General features: G+C 43.7%; 1 protein-coding gene across 4 annotated transcripts in view; it reads left to right on the top strand.

Annotated features, from left to right (window-relative positions):
- The window catches only part of MYH11 (myosin heavy chain 11), a 112213-nt gene that overhangs the window by 3492 nt on the left and 85433 nt on the right, over positions 1-23288 (top strand). For all 4 annotated transcript variants that reach the window (XM_075899365.1, XM_006119591.4, XM_075899364.1 and 1 more), the window contains exons 2-3: positions 11397-11758; positions 20043-20199. In XM_075899365.1, the coding sequence (XP_075755480.1) occupies positions 11414-11758; positions 20043-20199 (502 nt within the window). In that variant the 5' untranslated portion in view covers positions 11397-11413. The remainder of the gene's footprint in view (positions 1-11396; positions 11759-20042; positions 20200-23288) is intronic.

Below are 23288 nucleotides of genomic sequence, written 5' to 3'. Positions count from 1 at the left end.
TTTGGGCCAAACAGTTGGTTATTTGCTGTGTTCTCTGCTCTGATACTCCTTATCAGGACTGGGCTTGTTTATGGAAGTAATATTGTGCAAGTGGTGATAGGCAGATGATATTCTAACACATATTTCCCCCCAACCTGTGGTAAGCCTTTTTGTACTGTGATGCATGTGCTGTAAAAAAGAGGAGCAATGAACAATTGCTTTCCCATTTAAACAAAAATAATCTCTTTTAGCCAAGAGTAGGGAGGCACACCACTTGGTCAGCAAAGTTTTAATTAAGTGCATTTACTGGAAATGTTTATCCTTTTCTCCAAGAGCTATATACTCTATATATTTGTTGTAACGCACAGTGGTCAAATTCTGTCATTTGAAATGAGGTGGGGAAGGGCAATGAATGAATGGGGATGGATTGCATCCTCAGCAAGTTTGTGGATGACACTAAGCTAGGGAGAGAGGTAGATAAATTGGAGGGCAGGGATAGGGTCCAGAGTGACTTTGAGAGATTGGAAGATTGGCCCAAAGGAATCTAATGAGATTCAGCAAGGACAAGTGCAGAGTCCTGCACTTGGGGTGGAAGAATCCAAAGCATTGTTACAGGCCGGGGACCGACTGACTAGGTAGACAGTTCAGTAGAAAAGGACCTGGCAATTACAGTGGATGAGAAGCTGGATATGAGTCAACAGTGTGCTCTTGTAAGGCTAATGGCACATTAGGATGCATTAGGAGTAGCATTGCCAGCAGATCTAGAGAAGTGATTATTCCCCTTTATTCAGCTCTAGTGAGGCCACATCTGGAGTATTGCGTCCAGTTCTGTGGCTCCCACTACAGAAAGGATGTGGATGCATTGGAGAGGGTCCAGCAGAGGGCAACCAAAATGATTAGGGGGCTGGAGCACATGGCATATGAAGAGAGGCTGAGGGATTTGGTCTTATTTAGTCTGCAGAAGAGAAGAGTGAGAGGGGATTTAATAGCAGCCTTCAACTTCCTGAACGAAGGTCCCAAAGAGGATGGAGAGAGGCTGTTCTCAGTAGTAGCGGATGGCACAACAAGGAGTAATGTCTCAAGTTACAGGTGGGGGAGGGCTAGGTTGGATATTAGGAAAAACTATTTCACTAGGAGGGTGGTGAAGCACTGGAATGGGTTACTTAGGAAGGTGGTGGAATCTCCATCCCTAGAGGCTTTTAAGTCTCGGCTTGACAAAGCCCTGGCTGGGATGATTTAGTTGGGGCTGGTCCTGCATTGGGTGGGGGGCTGGGCTTGGTGGCCCCCTGGGAACTCTTCCAGCCCTGTGATTCTATGATTCTAATGAAGACCACACAGAGATGAGTTGGGGTTTGAGAGAAAGAAGGAAGCACACCCTCACCTGAGAAAGTAGGGGGTTCATGTGCATGTGTGTTTGTGTACAAATCTATTTTCTGTGTGCATGCACACTTACACACACCCCTTTATATTGCTGGTTGGTGTATTCCAAAGGCAAAACAGTCACACTTCAAAAACATTTTGTGAGCTACAGAGAGTCATCTCCTGAGGGCTGATATAGCAGCAACCAGAATGGGGGAGATTCTATCACAACTGCCCAGCTCTCTCTTCCCTTGGACGTGAGGGTTTCTAGCAAAAGCCCCGCAGCATCTCACTGTGTATAACTGTACATATAGTACTGTGGCAAGACCAGTGTTCAAATATAAATTTGATTTGTTTTAGATCCCAGTTGTAGGGATGGTTTAAGGTAGGATCTAGGGGCCAAGGTCTTGGGGTCACATGATGCTTGAAATGAGCAATTGGTCTCACTAGGGCTTCATCTACACTGAGTTTTCTCGGCAAAGCATATGCTAATGAGGGACTCATTTGCATGAGTTGTGCTCTCATTTGCATATTTTCTGCCAATCCGTTTTTGTGCAAAAACAAGCAGTGTGGACGTTTTCTTTTTGCGCAAATACCCCTTTTTCCACAAGATCGGTAAATCTCCTTTTTTGGGGCATAAGGATCTTGCGGAGAAAGGGTTTTTTGTGCAAAAAGAAACCGTCCACACTGCTTGTTTTTACGCAAAAAACCCATTACAATAATGCAGTGGTCCCCAACGCCCTAGTGATCAGGGCTGGCTTGAGCCATTCTTGCGCCCCGGGCCTCAGGTACCTGGTGCAAACGCAGCACCCACCCCGGGCATGCAGTACATGCGTGATGCTACCCCGGGCATGTGGCGCATGCATGGTGCCGCCCACAGGTACACAGTGCATGCGCAGCCCCCGCCCCGGGTGTGCGGCGCATGCGTGGTGCCGCCTCCAGGTGCCTTGCAGCCCCAAAAGGTTGGGGACCACTGCAATAATGGATTGGCAGAAAATATGCAAATGAGATCATGATTCATGCAAATGAGTCCCTCATTAGCATATTTTTTCTGAGAAAACTCGTAGTGTAGACATAGCCTAGGAGAAACAAGTGACAGCACACAGCCAAGGGCTGACCACTGGCTGCCTGCTTGGGTGAACTGGGATGCCTTGCACAGGTGGGAGATCAAGGGCTCATGAATAGCAGAAAGAAAAAAACCACTTGGGAGGGAGTTAAATAAATGTCTTTGTGGGGGAGAAAAGTAGGTTAATCTGAGTCCTAATAATCTGTAATCTACCTTCCCATACGTTTCACGTGTATAGGGTGCAGTGAGAAAGCTTAACATGAGCAGCCTTACACAATAACTCTTGACTATAGACCAAATCCAGCTCTTGGATAAATGCATTCTGTACTAAGTGAAGTTTCTGGGTACTTTTCAGGGGTAGCCTCATGCAGAGTGCAATGTGTCTCTAAGTTGCAACAACTCAAGGCAGTAATTATCTTCACACCAAAACTCTTCCAGAATCAATAGCAGCAATCAGTTCACATATGAAAAGCGGCAGAAGTGACAAAAGAGCATCCAGTTCAGTAGAGACTGACCTGCACTTTCTCTGTGTATCCGTGAGGTGCCTGGGACTTTTCTCTACACTTGTTTTTAGGCACAGTAAGGAAGGGAAACATGAACTTTTTCTTAATCGTTGGGTGACAAAGCAGAAAAATCCTTGGGCTATTATCTAATCAGTGACCTAATTTACACCAGAGCAGGACTCTTAATCATATTAGAGTTTTTAGAATTTGGAAAATTTTTAAAGAAGCATGATCATAGGATGACTTGGAAGGTTGGTTTCCACTGTCAGAGATAGGTAGCAATGACACTATATTCCTCCAGTGCTCAGTTACATTTAAATCTTTGACCTACTGAAGTAAATAGCAAAGCTCTTGTAAACATGACTCGGACTAGGATTTGGTCCTTTAGAAAGCACAGTTTTCATGTCCTGCTTTACCAGCCCTTTTGGAATAAGTTAGCATTTTCTGCATTCACCTGTCAAATATTTCTCACTTGCACTTTTCTCCTAAGGATTTAATAGGCCTTCGTGACCATATCCTGCACATCTTTTGCACATGAACCCTTTCAGAAAGCACTGACTACAATAAGAGGTCTGCACGATGAAGGCTGATAGCAGTCAGGCCCCTGTGGGTACGTCTACACTGCACACTTATTTCAGAATAAGCTATTCCGGAAGAAATACTCCGAAATAGCTTATTTCGAAATAGCACATCTACGCTACAGGGAAGCCTTGAAATTAGTCTGAGGCAGCTTCCCAATGTAGACGTGTTACCTTGATTTACATCCCCAGGAAGCACTAGGGAGTAATTACCCTGAATGGCCCTGGGAAGCAGCTATTTTGAAATAGCAGCAGTGGAGTGTCCACACTACTGCTATTGCGAAATAGCAAGTGCCGAACAGGCGTTATTCCTTGTGGAATGAGGTTTACAGATATTGCAATAAGCTGTCCTTTATTTCGAATTTATTTTGAAATAATGAAATTGCTGTGTACATGCACCCTAAAGCTACAGCTACACTGTAGCCTTCTTCTGGAAAAGCTTATGCAAATGAAGCGAGGCGTAGAATATCGCTGCGTTTCATTTACATAATTAATTAGCAGCTGCTTTGCGCAAGAAAGACCTGTGTAGATGTCTCCTTTTTGTGCAAAAACCGCCTCTTGCGCAAGAGCCATTCTTCCTCATTTTTTCAGGAAGAACGGCTCTTGCGCAAGAGAGGGGTTTTGCACAAAAAGGAGCCTTCTACACAGCTCTTTTTTGTGCAAAAGCCTCTTGCTCAAAGCGGCTGCTAATTAATTATGCAAATGAAGCGTGTCATTTGCATAAGCTTTTCCGGAAGAAGGCTACAGTGTAGCCGTAACCTAAGTGAATAGATTAAATCGGCTATGCCCTCTGTGGGTTCAGCTGGTGCTCAGATTCAGTGGGTAAATTTCCCATCTTTACTCTTCTCACAATGCCAGTGCCAATAAAATGAAGACATTTAGAGGAAAGTCACTGAGATTTGCAAAGGCACCTAAAGAACATAAGAACAGCCGTACTGGGTCAGACCAAAGGACCATCTAGCCCAGTATCCTGTCTACTGACAGTGGCCAACAGCAGGTGCCCCAGAGAGGGTGGACCGAAGACAATGATCAAGCGATTTGTCTCCTGCCATCCCTCTCCAGCCTCTGACAGACAGAGGCCAAGGACACCATTTTATCCCCTGGCTAATAGCCTTTTATGGACCTAACCTCCATGAAATTATCTAGCTTCTCTTTAAACTCTATTATAGTCCTAGCCTTCACAGCCTCCTCTGGCAAGGAGTTCCACAGGTTGACTACATGCTGTGTGAAGAAGAACTTTCTTTTATTTGTTTTAAACCTGCTACCCATTAACTTCATTTGGTGTCCTCTAGTTCTTCTATTTAGGGAACTAATAAATAACTTTTCTTTATCTGCCCTCTCCACACCACTCATGATTTTATATACCTCTATCATATCCCCCCTCAGTCTCCTCTTTTCTAAACTGAAAAGTCCCAGTCGCTTTAATCTCTCCTCATATGGGACCCGTTCCAAACCCCTAATCATTTTAGTTGCCCTTTTCTGAACCCTTTCCAAGGCCAAAATATCTTTTTTGAGGTGAGGAGACCACATCTGTACACAGTATTCAAGATGTGGGCGTACCATAGTTTTATACAGGGGCAGTAAGATATTCTGGGTCTTATTTTCTATCCCTTTCCTAATAATTCCTAGCATCCTATTTGCCTTTTTGACTGCTACTGCACACTGTGTGGAAGTTTTCAGAGAACTGTCCATGATAACTCCAAGATCTCTTTCCTGATTTGTCGTAGCCAAATTTGCCCCCATCATACTGTACGTATAGTTGGGGTTATTTTTCCCGATGTGCATTACTTTACACTTATCCACATTAAATTTCATTTGCACCTAAAGAAGTTAGGTGCCCAACTGCCACTGAATTTCAACTAGGTTTGATCATCCAACTCCCTTCTGTACCTCTGAAAGTCCCAGTCTTTCTTGACATATGATTCATGTTACTCCCCGAGACCCAAGCAATGCTTGGATAGTAAATTGTGTGTGTGCTTGGCCAGGTAGAAAATTGTTCTGCGAGTATATTCACAGACTCAAGTCTTCTTCTAGGTGAGGACTGTGTGTAGTCACATCGATTGACTGTAGTGACTCATTACTCTCTGGTCTTTGAATTATTGGGATTAATCTTTTGTTTGAATGCTGCAAATATTTAATTCATTCTCACAAGGGAAAGGCCTGAATTTTGTGTTTGGGCTATTTTCTTCCCTTTCTCCCATTTTTTTCTCCTTGTCTTTTTCTCCTCAAATTTGCTGCTTTTCTTTCCCCAGTTCTTCTTCCGGCAGAACCAGGCAAGCCGAGAAGTTACGTAATCTTTTCCCTGCTTTAGTGCTTGTGATATCATCACTTTAACTCCTCCTTCGCTTTGTTACTACATCAGATTGGGACCTCTTTAAATTCCAACCTTTGTAAACCAACCAGCCACCTACCTGTTCACTCTACTCTGGAGTGTGTGTGGTGGGCTCGGGGAGATATCTTACAACCTGCCATCCCCAGCTCAGCCACCTGCTGACACAACATGGGCGGGTCAGCAGCCAGACCATTGGACGAAGCTGCTCCACTCCTGGCTGGGAGGAGGCAAAGCAGTCACAACAGGGGTGGGCAAATTTTTTTTGCCAGGGGCCACTTCAGAAATTGTTGAAGAGGCCCGGGGCCGCTCCAGAAGGGATGGGGCCTCAAGCGGAAGGGGCAGGGCCAGGATACTTCCCTGCTTCCCCACCCACAGACCATGATTGGTCTGAGGGTGGGGGAGTGCCTTTGGCCCCGCCCCAGGATTCCCCCTAGGTGCCCATACCCCTGGCGGTGGGAGGAGACTTTGTGTGCTCCCCCTTCTGCTCCCAGGCCAATCAGAGCTTGGGGGCAGGGAAGCGCATAAAGTCTCCTCCCACCTTGCCAGGAGCGCTCCTTGCAGGGAACTTCATGCACTTCCCCCTACCCCCAGGCCCTAATTGGCCTGGGGATGGGGAAGCAGCAGGGCCTCTGCGGGCTGGATCAACCCACTTGGCTGGCTGGATCCAGCCTGCGGAGGCTCTTTTGCCCACCCTGAGCTACAATTTTCTGCTGCTTTCAGTTGAAGAAAGGAACTGCACTGCAGCTGCTTTATTTGAGTGCCACTAGAGTTGAGTAGAGGGAAGCTGTAGCTTATATGGTTTGAGCTCTATGTTAGATGCGGCCTGATGTGCCAAGATTGATTTCAGGCTTGTTATATTTTGACTGTCCTCTGCTTGAATGCTTGGACAGAGGATCTGTCATTATCTGATTAGGATGGGATTGGGGAAGAGTAAATGAAAATGGCTTAATCAGAGTTATGATCTCAGACTTGCTCTGAGATGCTGCTAAACTCTTATCTTTCTTGTGCCCCTCCCCCTCTCCCCGATCTTGTTCTTAATTTGGCTCTTCCCTGTGTGCCACAGAATTAAAATAGTTTGAAATACTGTCTGGCACATAGTTCGTTTCCATCCTTTTTTTGGTATGCACTCTGGGAGCCTGTGTCTTTTGCTAATTACTTCATTATGACATTAGCACTTCAGTATGCTCCTAGAAAATATTTAGAGAACAAGAAATCTTGTTTGTTATCTTATCTGTGTTAATTCTGCTATTAGGGACAAGAAATCGGAATGCAGCAGGTTTTTGTTATTCATCGCAAAGCAATGCACTGAAAATCTAATTATAGGCACTTATTTGTCTGATCTTTTGTGTAAAACTGCTAAAAATAAATAAAGGTGATAACCCCTTTGATAATCCCTTGTCTTTTTAGTATCTCCAGGGCTCTCAGTTTCCCTATGTGATTTCAGACACAGTGATCCAAAATATCAATGATCTTGCCCCTAAAAAAGCTTTTCTCAGCCAATTGAGGCCTATAAGGCTTCACCAATTTCCCTACTTGACCAAATATAACTGGTTAGGAGGAACTGTATTACACATAGCGGTGATACACTTCCATTCTTCCTGCACCTCAGCTAACTTCTCTGCAGAATCATAGGGCAGAGCTCAGTCTTTTATGAGACTTTAACAAATAATAGAACGACATGCAGTTCAATCACTATGAGAGAGCAATTCAGTTTCATACTAGAATATAGAAATAGTTGCTTCGGAAAACATTTCCTTAACAGCTATTTCACTGTATCTCTGCTGGGGTTTCTCTCAGTTTTCCCCAGGCGGTTGCTGTAACATATCTTTTAGTGCGAGGAGTACCTTAGCTCATACACATGCACGCTCCCTTCCAATCTCTTCACAGAGATGTGTAGCACCACAAGGATCTGTGTGTCACCTGGACATAACATCGACAGAACTCAGCAGTTTTGTCGACAGCGGTAAACCTCAGTTCTGTCGACAGAAGGCGTTATTGCATCTACACTGTCCTTTGTGTCCACACTGTCATGTCGACAAAGCGGCTTTGTCTACAGAACTGGATGTAGTCTAGATGCTCTTTGTCGACAGAAGCTTTGTCAACAGTATCTGTCGACAAAACTTCTGTCGACAAAAGCCTGTAGTCTAGACGTACCCTAAAAGTCCAGCATGAATTCTGGGCATGTACTTGACTTATAATTTCATCAGAGTTCAGTTTATGAAAAGATCTAGCTAAGCATAGGCATCCGATATGTAAAGCGGGGGAAAACAATGTCTTCCCAAAACACCAGGCATGGCCCTGCCTACACTCCGCTCCCAGAAAGCCTGCTATAGACCTTCTGGGACTGAGTATTGCTGCCCCCAGTACCTGCCCTCCTGGTGCTCCTGGGCTGGAAAAACATGGCTGGGCCAGGCCACACAGCACACCCTCTTCTAGGGCTGGGGAGCCTGGGGTCTTACCACAGCAATGCCACATGCTCTCCGACCACCTCCAGGGCTGGGGCCATGCTGCGCAGCGCACACCCTTTGACCTCCTCTGGGGCTGTGAAGGCTGGGACTAGCATGTGGGGATAGAAATGGTGTGCCTGGCCTCTGTTTGTCAGAGGCTGGATATGGATGGCATGAGACAAATTGCTTGATCATTGTCTTCGGTCCACCCCTTCTGGGGCACCTGGTGCTGGCCACTGTTGGCAGACAGGCTACTGGGCTAGATGGACCTTTGGTCTGACCGTTCTTATGCGCCTACCTGTTCCCCTTCTCTCCCTATGGTAGGGAGGACCCTGCCTCCTCGTGTGGGCGGGGAAGGAGCAGGGCCTCAGAAGAAGGGATAGGGCTGGTGGTGGGGCTAGGGACTTACTTCCCCGAGCCGTGCCTTCACCAACCGTCCATGTAGCTAAGTATTACTGTGAGAGCCTATTATTCACAGGGAACAAACAATTCAAAGTGAAAAATGGCCTAAATAACCATTGCCCCTAGCTTTTATATTTTCAACAAAGTAGCTAGGTCTATTTTAACATGGTTTAGAATGATTAATACCAATTTATATTTTCAACAGGGAAATCCAGCCAGGTCAACAGTGGATCACTGTTCCCAGACTATTGGAGTTGTGGGAAGGGGTGTGGACAACAAACTGCTTTGTGTCAACTTAGTTTTCATGTGTCTACACTAAAATTTTTCTCCCACTTATGTAAGGCCATATCCTCCACTTGCAGGAAGATCGACACTTTGGCACTCGATCTTCTGGCATTCCATTTAGTAGGTCTAGTAAAGACCCGCTAAATCGAACATTGAATGCCCCCATCAGCATTGGTACTCCTAGCTGTCACCAAGAGTAAAGGAAGTCAATGGGAGCATTTTTCCCACTGACCTCTTACTATGAAGATGATGTCAAGCTCAGCTGGTGTTGACTCCAGCTATGTTATTTATGTAGTTGGAGTTGTGTACCGTCAGCCGACTTTCTGGGTGTAGAATAGATCTGACCTAAGAGTCCTGTTACAGCAACACAGTAATACCATCTCCCTTGAGGGACCTTCAGCCGGGGTGGATGTACTGAGATCAATAAAGTGCAAGTATAGACACTGTGTTACTTATCTTGATCCTGTCAGTCCTACAGCTGTTGCCCTGTTGCAATGCCAATCTCTAAATGCTCTAATCACAATTGTGAACGCCACAGCTCAGGGGTCACAGAGACAGGAGACAACCCATATGCCCCCCCTTAAAGGCCCAGATATATTTGTAATGCATTTTTCTGATTACCCTGCTAGGCGAGACACCCATCGCTCAGGGGAGCGCCGGGAGAGCAGAGTGCTATAATGTTCATGATGGTTCCTATCTATAATGGATCAGTCAAACTGATCCAGAACACCACCGTGTATGTTGTTTCAAGCTTTCTTATGTCTGTACGAGTTTATTAATTACAGTAGCTTTCGGTAACATTTCTATGCTCGGATTTTGGTCAGATTTTAGTTTCCCAGTAAGACTTGTTAGTAACGATTTCCTTCAAAAGTGAGTAGTATTTTTAAATGCTATCTGATTGACAGTTTTAGAGTGACATTTGTGTACTCTGCTCAGCCCTGAAGGGATTAAGGCAGGGGTGGGCAATAAAACAGTGGCGGTTCACCAGGGTTAGCCCCTGGTGGGCCACTACCGCTATATTTACCTTTGCTTCTGCAGGTGTGAGCAATTGCAGCTCCCATTGGCCACGGTGTCCCTGTCCACATCCCTTCTCACAACTCCGATGGGCTGGTAATAGTGATCCACTGTTATGCATATAAGAAGCACATGGGATCTTTTTCAGGGGAAAAGACAATGTGTTGCGTTTATTGAAAATACAAAAAGAAAAGAGCATATGCATTCACACACACACACACAGGTCCTGCAGATGATGCATAGTTACCAGTCTGTCATGACTCAAGTTAGTCTTACTGGCCAGGCAAGACTGACTTGAATGAGGAGTCGGGTTCTTATCAATCGTGATTCAAGACACATCTGAGACTTGGCTTGCACCACTGAACCAAGAGTTCTAATGGCAAGATGTTCCCTTTTTATACATGTCAGTTTCCATGGGAGTCTGTGGGTTTTTAGTGTCATGCTCAGTCCTCCATCCTTAAAAGATGTTAATCGGTACTTTCCAGAGTTAACCTTTGATGGCAATTGTCAGGCTTCCCATCACTGTCTCTCACTTGTGGTGGTCTCTGTCTGTGTCCAGGGTTCTGTCAATGCTGCTAGTTCAGTTCAGCCCCAGACACAATGTCTGTTTCCTGGTTATCTTCAAGATTCCCATTTCTTCTTGACAACCTGGGCATTTGTGACGGCTTTCACAGACATCCTCCACTCACACCAAATAATTGTACAGAATTTCAGACAAGATTAATAGCTACTAAAGGAACAGTAAAAAGAAAGGAATCTTGCACAACATCTGAAGAAGTGGGTTGTGCCCATGAAAGCTCATGATACCATCTACATGTTTTGTTAGTCTTTAAGGTGCTGCAAGACTATTTGTTGTTTTTTAAGTTTTTCCAGTTACAGACTAACTTGGCTACCCCTCTGAAGCTTTTGCACAGCTTAGTTTGTAATGCTAACAGGAAGCAAGGCCTTACAGTAAACATGATCTAATTAAGAGAAATAGGGTGAAATAGAAGCATACAGAACTTAAAAGCAAGTCATTGCACATCAAATCATTATGCATCATACTTATCGTCTTATACCCAATACTAAAATATACATTTTTGCTATACCATGGCCAATGGGAGCTGCAATCACCCTTACCTGCAGAGGTGCAGGTAAATATAGTGGTAGTGGTGCCCCAGAGGCTAACGCTGGGAAATCAGATCCGGCCCATAGGCTGTTCATTGCCCATGCCTGAATCAAGGCAATTGAGTGATGGTGGCAGCCATATATAAATTAATGCAAATCTGTCCAAATTTCTTCTATAGACAGATTCAGAACTACTAGGTGATATCCATGAGATTAACCACAGTACTATGTAACTTCTGTGCAATCGCTACTTAACCATGTTTTGTTTGGAACTCAGAAGTCCCATTTGTCTTCTATTAAAACACGATTTTTCTTTCTCCACAGGTGACTATTAAGGCAAAATGTCACAGAAAAGTCAGCTAAGTGATGATGAGAAGTTCCTCTTTGTAGACAAAAACTTCATTAACAGCCCACTTGCTCAGGCAGACTGGTCAGCGAAAAGACTGGTATGGGTCCCATCAGAAAAGCAAGGATTTGAAGCAGCCAGTATCAAGGAAGAGAAAGGAGATGAGGTTATTGTCGAGCTGGCAGAAAATGGAAAGAAAATCACAATCGGCAAGGATGACATCCAGAAGATGAACCCTCCAAAATTCTCCAAAGTGGAAGACATGGCAGAGCTGACTTGCCTTAATGAAGCTTCAGTGCTGCACAATCTAAGGGAGAGATACTTCTCGGGTCTAATTTATGTAAGTAAACTCAGGCTCATTGCTGTTCCACACTGATGTGTTTATCGAGTCCTCTCCTGAAACTGACACACCTTAGCCAGTGCAGAGGTTCTAGGCTTCTAAACAGTGAGGGCATGTCTGGATTGTGCCTTTCCTCCTGATGCTTCCCCATGAAAAATTTCCCCCATTCTCTATTTTCCCCTTTGATTTCCTTGTATTGTCTACATTTCCCACTGTTTGGCTTCTCTGAGTGGCTTTTTTGCACACTGGCTTAAGGGAGGGTCCCAAGGCTGGTGAATTCTCCAAGAACAGTGGCAACTTTGGAGGTTTTGCTTAGACGATCAAACAAAGCCTCCATCTTGCTCCTATTGAAATCAGTAGGAGCGATTGCCTTTGACTTCAGTGGGAGCATGAGCCAGTTCCCACGCTGAGTGTTTTAGGCCTAATCTCCCCTCCTGCTCTCCAACTTCCCCTCTAAAAAAACCTAACACCACCAAAACACCAATCTCACCTATCGGGCCTAACTCTGCAGTCCTTGCTCAGGCAATATTCCCATTGAAATCCGTGCAATTGCCAGGGTATGCGTCAGCACACAGGCTCCAGTTCAGCTGGCTACTTCAGCACGTGGTTACATTTAAACACACAAAGTCCCACTGGAAATCAAGTAGGACCAGGTCTGCTGGCACGGGGAGCAAAGAAGGCAGTTGCCCCGGAGGATGGTGACTTAAAGGGGCTCAGGGCTCTGGCTGCTGCCACTGTAGCAGCGGCAATGGCTGGAGTTCTGGGCCCCTTTGAATTACTGCCAAAGTACCAGGGTACACAGCTCTGACAGCTGGAAGGGGTCCAGTGCTGTGGTCCGGGTGATGCTGAGGGCTGGCTGGCCCAGCCCTGCCCTTTCTGCCTGATACCCTGCTCCTTCTGGGGGGACAGAGCCATCCCCACACCTTGCCCTAGACCCCACGGTGACTGTTGGCCCTGCTGAGTAGAACTACTCATGTGCGTAATTGCTCTGACCATAATTCCATTCAGTCTATTCCACTCCTCTCTAAAATATTTCCCTTTTTGTTCAAATTACTGATCAAAATGATTTTGAATTCTCTGGACATTCATGTGCATTGGTCTTGCACAGCCAAAGTATTTCCATCTGCTGATCCACACAGATGTATTTTATTATTACCAAATCCTATAATTAACTGTAATGGCATCTATCCAATTGTAGAACAAGAGACTCCATGATGTTCTGTAAGGACATCACCATTGCTGTTGTTTTTACATGGAAGACAGATATTGCAGGGATGGGCAGCAGTATAACACCTCAAGATGGATAAATTGTGCTGCTTTGTTATGCATGACCAGGGGTTAGATGGAAATATGGCACTGAGCTGACACACTTTTACTGTTGCTTTCATAGCTTTCTCATTAATACCATGAAAATTCTGAAATTTGAAGGAAGGAAATCTGGCAGAAAATTAAGATATGCTATGTTACAAAGAGACTTATTAATCACCAGATAAACTCTTCTAAAAGGTGTAAACTCTGGTGCTTTTTGGTTGGGAGCTTAATGAATTTAGCAAAATCGAAATCTCTGAAAAGTTCACTATTTCAAGTTTCAGTGTTTGATAATTATTAGGTTCTACTCTGAGAGAGAGTCATGTTTAATGTTTTGTGAAAGCATCATTGAAGGAATACCATCAATCTGGAAATCACACTTCTGTCTGAAAGGGTCCGTCTACACAGCACTCTAATCTCAAAATAAGGTATGCAAGTTGCGCTATGCAAATTGCAAATTCTATTTTGATTGTATTTTGAAATAGTGCATTATTTCGAGACATCCCTCAACCCTCATGGATTGAGGATCACAGGGATGCTGAAATAGTGCACCTGTTATTTAAAAAAGAAATTGAAATAACAGACCCGTTTAAAAGACATGGGGTACCTGCGGTATCCTGAAATAGCCCCACTGTCTAGACATACTCAAAATGTTTTGCTGCTGTAACAAACAACACCTAACTTAACTGTTAGTTAAAGAAATTAGAGAGGGAAAGTGTATCTTTTTTGTGTGTTTACTTTGCTGATTTGACAACACTTGTGAATAGTCATTTCTACTCTTTCTCTTTGGGGTACAGCTACACTGTGGGGGGGGGGGGGGGGGTTTGGAAGAAGGCATGCAAATTGTACTTGCATTTGCATATCTTCTTCCGATTCTTTTTCCAGAAGAGGCTTTTCCAATATTTCGCCCATATACACAGGACCAAATGTCAGAAAAACCCTCTCTTTCAGAAGCCCCTGTACACCTCGTTGTATGAGGAATAAGGGGGCTACCAAAAGAGGGTTTTTTCCTGACATTTAGCCTGGCTACACAGGGCCAAATATCAGAAAAGCCTCTTCCGGAAGAAGATATGCAAATGTGAGCTCAATTTGCATCCATTCTTCCAACCCCCCTCTCCCCCGCCCGCCTTCCCCCTCCTTTCCCAGTGTAGCCTTCCCCATATATAGTTATTCACTTTCCCTCATGGGAGTTTCATGTAACAAAAGAGAAGAGAAACACATTTTTTAAAATAGGAAAATGGGGTTTTAAAAATCATGAAAATTGACAGAGGGACATGAGAACAAGCACAGTATCTGAAAAAAACTTTTAAACTTGCTCATCTAACTGGATTTCAAGATGATGGTGTTACTTTAACACACATAAATTAATATACATAATTTGCAGTACAATGGCTCACTATTTCTTATAGCTTCCATCTCTGTTCTGTGCTACAAAACTGCTCATCCTGACTCAAGCATTTAATACTTGTGAACATTTGTTATAGTTCAGAAAAGACAAACTATACAGTTCAGAGCTCCTAGCTTCATCCTCATTCATTCCTAACTAACAATTCTCTCCTCACTTTTAGTCATGCAATGCCTGCATTGACTTCTTTGGAACACCAAGACATAACAGAGATTTTTAATTTACATTGTTCTAAAATCTTTCCTTGAAACACATCTCTAGTAAAATGTGCACTCTTCATTTTGCCATAGGCAAGGGTAATGCAAATAGAAAATTCAAATTACCTGCTCTGTCCATTTATATTATGTTGCCCTTTTAAATAAACATCCAACAACAAAATTGGACAAGAATGATAAAAGCTTCCTGCAAATAAGCTTTGAGGAAAAGATTAAGATATGTTTTTTATAGTGCTTACTAAATGTATGCAAAATGGGGATATTATCAGAGGACAAACCATCTATCCATGTAGAACCTGCATTTAAGCCAAGGATCCTGTTGACTTTGCCATTATCACCTACTGGCAACATCTTACTTAAGAAAATATGATTTCAGAACTCCCAAACCTAAACTCTAAGCATGTACAAAACTAGTGCTCAGTGAAAATGGCTCTTTTCTTTCCATATGGTTTCCTTGGGTTAGGCTAAGGCATAAGAAGAAGATAAAACCTTTACCCTCCCTTTCACAGTAGCAGATACTCCTAGAGTGGCTATTTTCTGGAAAAACTCCAAGACTATTTTAGTGCATCATGGAAAATTCAGTAAGAAAGAAGGATAAAAATTGTCCTTCCTCTTGATAACATGTTTCATGTTGCTCAGAAAAAAATAGAATCTGCCTTCTAAACAACTGAGTTCCACACAGTTGTAGACCAAAAGATAACACTAAACACAACTGTCAGTAAAATGTTTCATTTTTATTTAGAGTAACAGGTGACAATGGGACTCCAATGGGAGCGGGAATAGGCCGTTTATTTAGAGAGATAGAGTAACACTACTAAATGACTCCCAGGAAACATACACCCAATTTTTGTCTTAAAGTTCAGACAGTTAGTATAAAATATAGGAAATGTTTAGACTAGAATTATCCTATGACGTCTTCCTTAAACATTTTCTATCCTAGTAACATAAAACAAAAGACACATAAACACAATCTATGAATATAGGTAAAATTTTAGGATAAAATTCCACTGTCTGATCTACATACCGGATGCCAGTGTCTTAGGTGGTGTAAATCAGCATAGCTTATTTGAATTCAGTGAAGTTATGTCAGTCTAACTTGTTGTGAACCTGACTTTGGATTTACACTCTACTGTTTGACTCTCACTTCATGGCTGGAGATCGATGGTGGTGGGAGATTTGCTCATATAGTCAGAACACTATAGTGAAGGTTAGACCCATTGTTCAAATTGGAAGTCTTTAAAGTCCTACTGGTTGTGTCCTTCAGTGTTGCCTGTGAGGTCAGGGCCTTGCAAGGTGAGCAGATACAAAGTTTCCTGAGCCTGGCTGTATCAGATTAGTACAGGGCATCCCGCTATAAGTTGCCCCAGTATACATCCGTTTCGCACTAAAGTTGTTGAATGCTCGTAGGAACTGATCCATTATAAGTCCTCCTGCTCTTAAGTTGTGCAAACAAACAAACAAACAAACAAACACCAATTTGTGCAAATGGAAGTCAGGCGCTGAAAATTCCCTGCTTTAAGTTGTTTTGCTAGAAGTCCAAGTTTTTTTTAACGTAACTTGGACTTATAGAGAGGATGGCCTGTTTTTGTCTTTCTGAGGCTAAAGTAGGAGAGTTGTAACTAGGTTACCTAATTCCAGTAAGTGCCTGTCCATCAGCTGTGGCTGAGGGATGTTCACCTCCTGGGGGAAGCAAGTGTAACATCTGCACTTTCTAAGAGCAGGAGTTTTAACTTACAGCCTATACTTGGTAGAGTCCCATCAGTGGAAGTTGCCCAGAAGATGCACTGAATCAATACATATCCAAGGAGCATGGCCCTGCCTCCATCCCTGGATGGTCCAACCTATTTTCTGGGCTGTGCCTGTTGGCTCCAGATCCTTTGTGGACTGACATGTGGATGACTTGAGCTTCTGAAGCCTCTTGTCTGGGCAGATTATATCAGTGGGGGATGACAGCTTGATTTAACCCATTGAGAAATATCTTCTAACCATTACTTCTGACACTTTAAAGCCCCATTCAGCAAGGCACGTAAGTACATGCCTAACTCAAAGTTCATGAGCTGTCCTACTGACTCCAGTAGGAGGAGTTGCAAGCTCATAGTCAGTGATATTCTTAAATACGTAGGTAAATTGAACCCAAAGTTAGAACTGTTCTTAAATGGGAAGCCTACATGCTTTTGTGAAGGGAGGGATGTTACATATTCAAGATAAAGCTTCCCAATTGTCCTGGCTTAAAAAATCTTAAGGGAATCAATAATCCAATCACTATGTAACCATAAGCTGTTCCTTAAAAATTCTAATTATTTTAGACATATATATAGACCTTCAACATTGGTTATATGAGACTAAGGGTATGTCTACACTACAGAGTTTTATCAGAAAAACAGCTGTTTTTCCTACAAAACTTGAGGAATGTCCACACTGTAATTGCATTCTTCTGCAAGAAAATTGAAAGAACAGAGGGGTTTTTCTGGCATTGGTAATCCTCTAATTCTATGAGAAAGAAGCCTTTTTGCGAAAGAGCTCTAGCAAAAAGGCATGTGTGGACGGGGAAGAGGGAGTTCTTTCAAAAGAAGAGGAAAGAGGAAAAAGCACAGGTGCCCTGGTGGCCATTCCATCTATTGCAATCACAGCTTAGATGCGAGAGAGCGTCCATTCAGTCTGGAAGCTCTCTTTCAGAAAAGCAGATTGCTTTTTCAATGCACTTTTGCAGTGTGGACACTCTCTTTGGGAAGAAGTTTTTTCAGAAGATCTCTTCTGTAAAAAGCGTCTTCAAAAAGAAGCCTGCACTCTAGACGTAGCCTAAGACAGATTGTTTTGAGCTGAATATTTGCCCCGTATGAAGGAAATCCCATTGTCCACTTAGCTCTTCTTCCCCCCTTGCCAGTATACGGCATCATTTCAGAATATGTGGAGTTGGGATTTCTATTCAAGACTCCAATGCCAAAAAGAATCCAGCCTTAGTAACTAGTTACCTGCTATTGTGCCAGTTCTAGTGTTGGTACCTTGAAGAAAGTGAAGATCTTTATCATACTTCTTTTAATATCTCACATAGGAACATGCAGAGGTAGCAGCAGAGATTGCAAAGGTAGTAGAAGTGTGAGCACTGGGGTCCTTTGACTTAACCAGAATGGATCACCAGAGTGCTCCAGTGTAGAGCAAGTAACCAACCTGTTGATCAGCACCACAAACTGCTGGATGCTGTTTCTGTGTTTGCTTATACCATATAGGGTGTTCAGTCTGGGTTTGAAACTTGTGCTGTTTCCTAATATAGTCAAGAAAGGGAAATCCCTGTGCCTGTATTTCAAATGTCTGCTCAAGGACACAAGCCAGCAGATGCCTTTGCATGGTCACATATTTCAGAGGTTCTTGTGATGGCTATTGTACAGCTAGACCCATGCTCAGGCATGCCCCTAAGATCCAGGAATGGACTGATCAAATAACAGCAGCCTCCTGTGAAAGAATTCAAATGGTATATTAAAAACCCTGTCCAATAATAATTCATCTATATAAATACAATTGGAAGATGTTAAATTCTTAAACTATTTTAGTTTATATTCTACAACATAATTATTTCCTTATAATTTTCTTTTTAAAATCTAACATGAAATTTGTAATGTGAATAAATGATCTGACGTGTATATTTCTTTATTTGTGAATTGTTCAAGATCTGATCCTGAGATTAGCTAGCTAGCCAGATTAAGTCATGCAAGCAAATTTCAGCCCATGAAGTCCTTGCAAATGGCTCACTTTGACTATCTACTATTCATGATTTGTGGTACATGATTAGTCACTTTACGTCATGTGCTATTGTTTCTGCTATTGATTGGATGGCTGAAACCTTTTAAAGTAAAAGAGAATAATGAAAAGCAAATGATGAACAACAGTTAGTGTTCTTGTTTGCATGCATAACCTTACTCACATGTTAAGAATAATCATTCCCTAAACTCTTGTGTAAACAAATTCCAGAGCCAAGTAATAAAGACAAACAAGAAGCAATCTGGAAACAGACTGATTTTTTTGCAAGCTGCCTTTGCAATATTCATCCAGCTCTCCACTGTACTCATACTACCCTGCTTTAAAAAAACCCATGTCTGTTTCAGGTTTTTTCCCAATTATCCCCAGGTTTTAATTTAGGAAATTGCTATCTGGTTAAAGACAGGTTGTCACATTCTTCATCTCATTGCAATTGCTCTTATACAGACCCACAAGCATTTGCATGTACACGTGAGCACTACGAATGGTGGTATCAGCCCTGCCCATTTACCCTGTTGCAACCCCAGCAAACTCATTGAAGCTAAGGACTGTGGCAGTGTGCAAAGCATGGCGTGTCTTAGGGCTAGACATGTGAACATACTTGTAGCCACCTCTGATTATTCAATATTAACTCCGGGGTTCTCTGACTTCATTTTGCTGCAACCCCCACTGATCATAAAAATGACAACACGACCCCCAGAGGAGGGCTGAAGTCTGAGCCCATCCAAGCCTCATGTCCCTAAGAAGGAGGGGGGCAAATCACAAGTCCCTCCACTCTGGACAGGGGGAACAAAGCAGAAACCTCAGGCTGGGGGCCTGTAACCTGAGTCCTGCTACTCCAGGCTGAAGCCATTGGGCTTCAATTTCAGCCCTAGGCACTGGAGCTTTAGCTTTAGTCCTGGACTCCAGCAAGTCTAAGCCAGCCCTGGTGACCCCATTGAAATGGATCAATGTTCCCTCTAATTTTTTCCATCCACATTCTGAATAAATTTTGTTATGTGCACCCAGGAATGTGCAGATGTGCACCATTAGTAGAACCACATACCATCTCTGGGCACTCTGGACACTCTGGCAAGCAGGTGGCAACATCTGACTCTTTCCTGGGTGGCTGCCCAAGTGTTTGGCTTACAGGCAACTCTGGTCACGACCCACTTTGGAGTCCCAACCTACAGTTTGAGAACCACTGGATTAGGTGGACATCAGTGTTCCCTGTAAGCTGAGTGCTTGGGCTGTCACCCAGGAGAGATTCAAATGTCACCCCGGTGATTAGGAGAGCGCCTGCAGCTGGCAGCAGCTGGCAGAATGTGTTTCTACTGGTGGTGCACATCCATACATGCCTCAGTGCACATACAATGTATTCCTCACACGGGTAGAAAAAACTAGTTGGAACACTAGTGTGCATGTAATTAAAAATTCTTTCTTCATCCAATGAATATGGCCTGATTTCTCACTCTGGATATCTCATTGTTGTGTTGTTTAAAAGGATGTATAGTAAAGTGATTCACCTATTAAAATATGGTGTTAAAACGGTTGATCTTCATGTTTCTCAAGCTCTTGAAACATTCTAAGTTACACCATTCTTCTCTATTTGATTTCCTTGCAGACGTATTCAGGCCTCTTCTGTGTTGTGGTGAACCCATACAAATACCTGCCCATCTATTCAGAGAAGATTATTGATATGTACAAAGGAAAGAAGAGACATGAGATGCCACCCCATATTTATGCTATTGCAGATACGGCATACAGGAGTATGTTGCAAGGTAAGGCTGGAAGAGCTCCTGGCTTAGCAATGTGATAAAACTTAGAAATCCCTGAGCAGCAACAGAAAAATGTTATAGAAGTTAATTCCAAAGAGGAAAGGAGCATGGTCGGAATAAGATTTATAGCTCTCGTCAATTACAGAAAAGTTGCAAGGGCTTTTTAAAGTTCCTGAGGAATTCTTTGGCAGGAATTGCGGTCTGTGAACATTATGTGACTCAAAAAGGAAAAACAATCCATTAACCAATCTGAGTGGAGCCATGTGGGCAGGGTTTAAAGTCAAGCAAATAGTTTTGGCAAATACGGGCATGGAAAAAGCTTTCTTTCTACTGAGGCAGATTATTCCATGGCTAGCTGCTAAGCTTTGCTGACTCCTGGGCAGCATTGCTGTGCACATACTGCAGTAGAGTGAAGCAAAGTGAACCCCAGTAACATCTTGGTGACCATTATTTGGTTGCATTCTTACGTTTTGGAGCTGAGATCCTATCTTTGACATCAAGGATGCAATCAGCCTTCTAACTATAAAGAGAATGAGCTGTAGTGGGAACAGATCAGGCCCAAAAAGTATTGGAAGAGAATTTTGAGGTGACATTCCCCCTGCTTCTGCTGTCACGGCTTTAACATCCACTCATAGAAATAAAGGATTGGATGGGGCTTCCAGAGGTCATCTACTCAACCTCCTCCTTGTTGAAGTGGGACCAAATAAAGCCAGACAATCTCTGACAGGTGTTTGTCTAACATGTTCTTAAAAACCTGCAATGATGGGGATTCCATAACCTGCTGTGGAAGCCTCTTCCTAAACTTAACTGTCCCTATCGTTAGAACTGTCCATCCTGGTCTTCCTTATAACAGCCTTTAGCACAGCGGTCCCCAAACTGTGGAGTGCCCAGCCCAAAAATGTGGTGGCATGCCTAGGATTATGTGACAGGGCCCAGGACAGTCCCCATGGGGACGGGGGTGGACAGACAGAGAGTCCCTCCCCATCAGTAGCTCTGCTCTGGGCCTAGCCTTGCACCTGGCCCCATCTTCAACTCCCATCCCAGCACTTGGCCCCATCATCAGCCTCAGGACGATTCCACTCCTGGCCCCATCCCTCCCCTTCCCACAGCCTCATCCACTGGCTGCGGTTCTGCTCCAGGCTCAAGGCCGAGGCTGTGGGTAGGACCAGTAGGGGAGCCACATTTGGCTGCAGGCCTGGCTGCCGGCTCCTACCACAGCCTGGTTGCAGGTCTGCTCCAGCCCCAACCCTCCAGCTCAGCCCTTATCCTGGCCTCACACCCATTCCCAGCTCTGGCCCCAGAGTTGGCCCCCTTGTCCCAGCCACAATCCCTCTCACACCTGTGTGGACCTACTACCAGCTCCAGGAGGGCAGTGACAGGGGTAAGTGGGACACAGCCCTCAAAAGTTTGAGGACTGCTGCCTTTAAACGATTTGAAGACTGTTGTCAAATCCTCCCTCAGTCTTCTTTTCTTTGAAGTTTCTAGTCCTGTTTTTGTAAACTTTCCTCATAGGTCGTATTTTCGAAATCTTCTGCTTTGTTGTGCTCTTCTGGACTCTCTCTCCAGTTTGTCCACATCATTCTTAAAGTGTGGTGCCCAAAACTGGACACACTGTTCCAGTAGAGTCCTCACCAGTGCTTGGGAAAACAAACCAGGAATATTTACAAACTAAATATAGCTGAAGTATCGATTTCTTTGTAATATCTTGTATGTGTAATAAGTTTAAGTTTATGTAAACAAAAAGTGTGATTGCTATTCAGAAATATTGAGCAGGACTCAGCAAAGCATATTGCATCATGTATAAATTGTCATTTTCCTATGCAGTCAATTTATTCAATACTCTATGAAATACTATAAGAAGAAGTATGTTCTGATGTTCTGTTAGGGTATGGCTATACTGTGTGTGGGGGGGGGGGGGGAGGTTTTCGGAAAAGGTATGCAAATTGCACTCGCATTTGCATACCTTCTTCCGTTTTTTTTTTTCCGGAAGAGGCTTTTCCACCATTTGGCCCCGTCTACATGGGTCCAAATGTTGGAACCCCCCCTTTCATAAACCTCCTTATTCCTTGTAAAACCAGGTTTATAAGGGCTTTTGAAAGAAGGGTTTTTTTTCCCAACATTTGGCCCCATGTAGACGGGGCCAAATGACAGAAAAGCCTCTTCTGAAAAAAACCCTGAGCGAGCGCTATTTGCATACCTCTTCCGAAACTCCCCCCCCCCACACACAGTGTAGCCGTACCTAACTGTCTGAGAAATATACATGAGTTTAGTTGCTAGTTATAAAGAACCAACAATTAAAATGACCAGTCCTTACTCACTAATCTGGACTATCATAAATGGGGGCCATTGCTTCATTCATGAGAGTTACCCAAGATGCAGATGAAGGAAGCTAATTTCCTGCTTTTCCATGCAAAGCAGTACTCCTCTTGTATAAGACCAGCTTTGTTGTGCGGTTTAGTATGTTAGGGTATGTCTACACTACCCTCCTAGTTCGAACTAGGAGGGTAATGTAGGCATACCGCACTTGCAAATGAAGCCCGGGATTTGAATTTCCCGGGCTTCATTTGCATAAGCGGGGAGCCGCCAATTTTAAATCCCCGCTGGTTCGAACCCCATGCAGCGCGGCTACACGGGGCTCGAACTAGGTAGTTCGAACTAGGATTCCTAGTGTACGAGGTGTACCGGTAGTTCAGATTAGGAATCCTAGTTCGAACTACCTAGTTCGAGCCCTGTGTAGCCGCGCTGCACAGGGTTTGAACCAGCGGGGATTTAAAAATGGCGGCTCCCCGCTTATGCAAATGAAACCCGGGAAATTCAAATCCCGGGCTTCATTTGCAAGTGCGGTATGCCTACATTACCCCGCTAGTTTGAACTAGCGGGGTAGTGTAGACATACCCTTAGACTCTACCTGCAGCCTTTATTGACTGACCATAGATAAATCATAGACTTCAGATGACTTCAAATACCTAGAAAGGTATTTAATTGTAGGATATTAATGTGGAAATACATCTGTAGCCTAAAGTGAGGCCCCAGAATTTGTATTTAGGGCCAAAATCAGTAGCCAGATTTTTTATTCTTCTTCTTCTCCCTAC

The sequence above is a fragment of the Pelodiscus sinensis genome, chromosome 16, assembly GCF_049634645.1.
Source record: "Pelodiscus sinensis isolate JC-2024 chromosome 16, ASM4963464v1, whole genome shotgun sequence".
NCBI lineage: Eukaryota > Metazoa > Chordata > Testudines > Trionychidae > Pelodiscus > Pelodiscus sinensis.
This window is presented reverse-complemented; position numbering and strand designations above follow the sequence as displayed.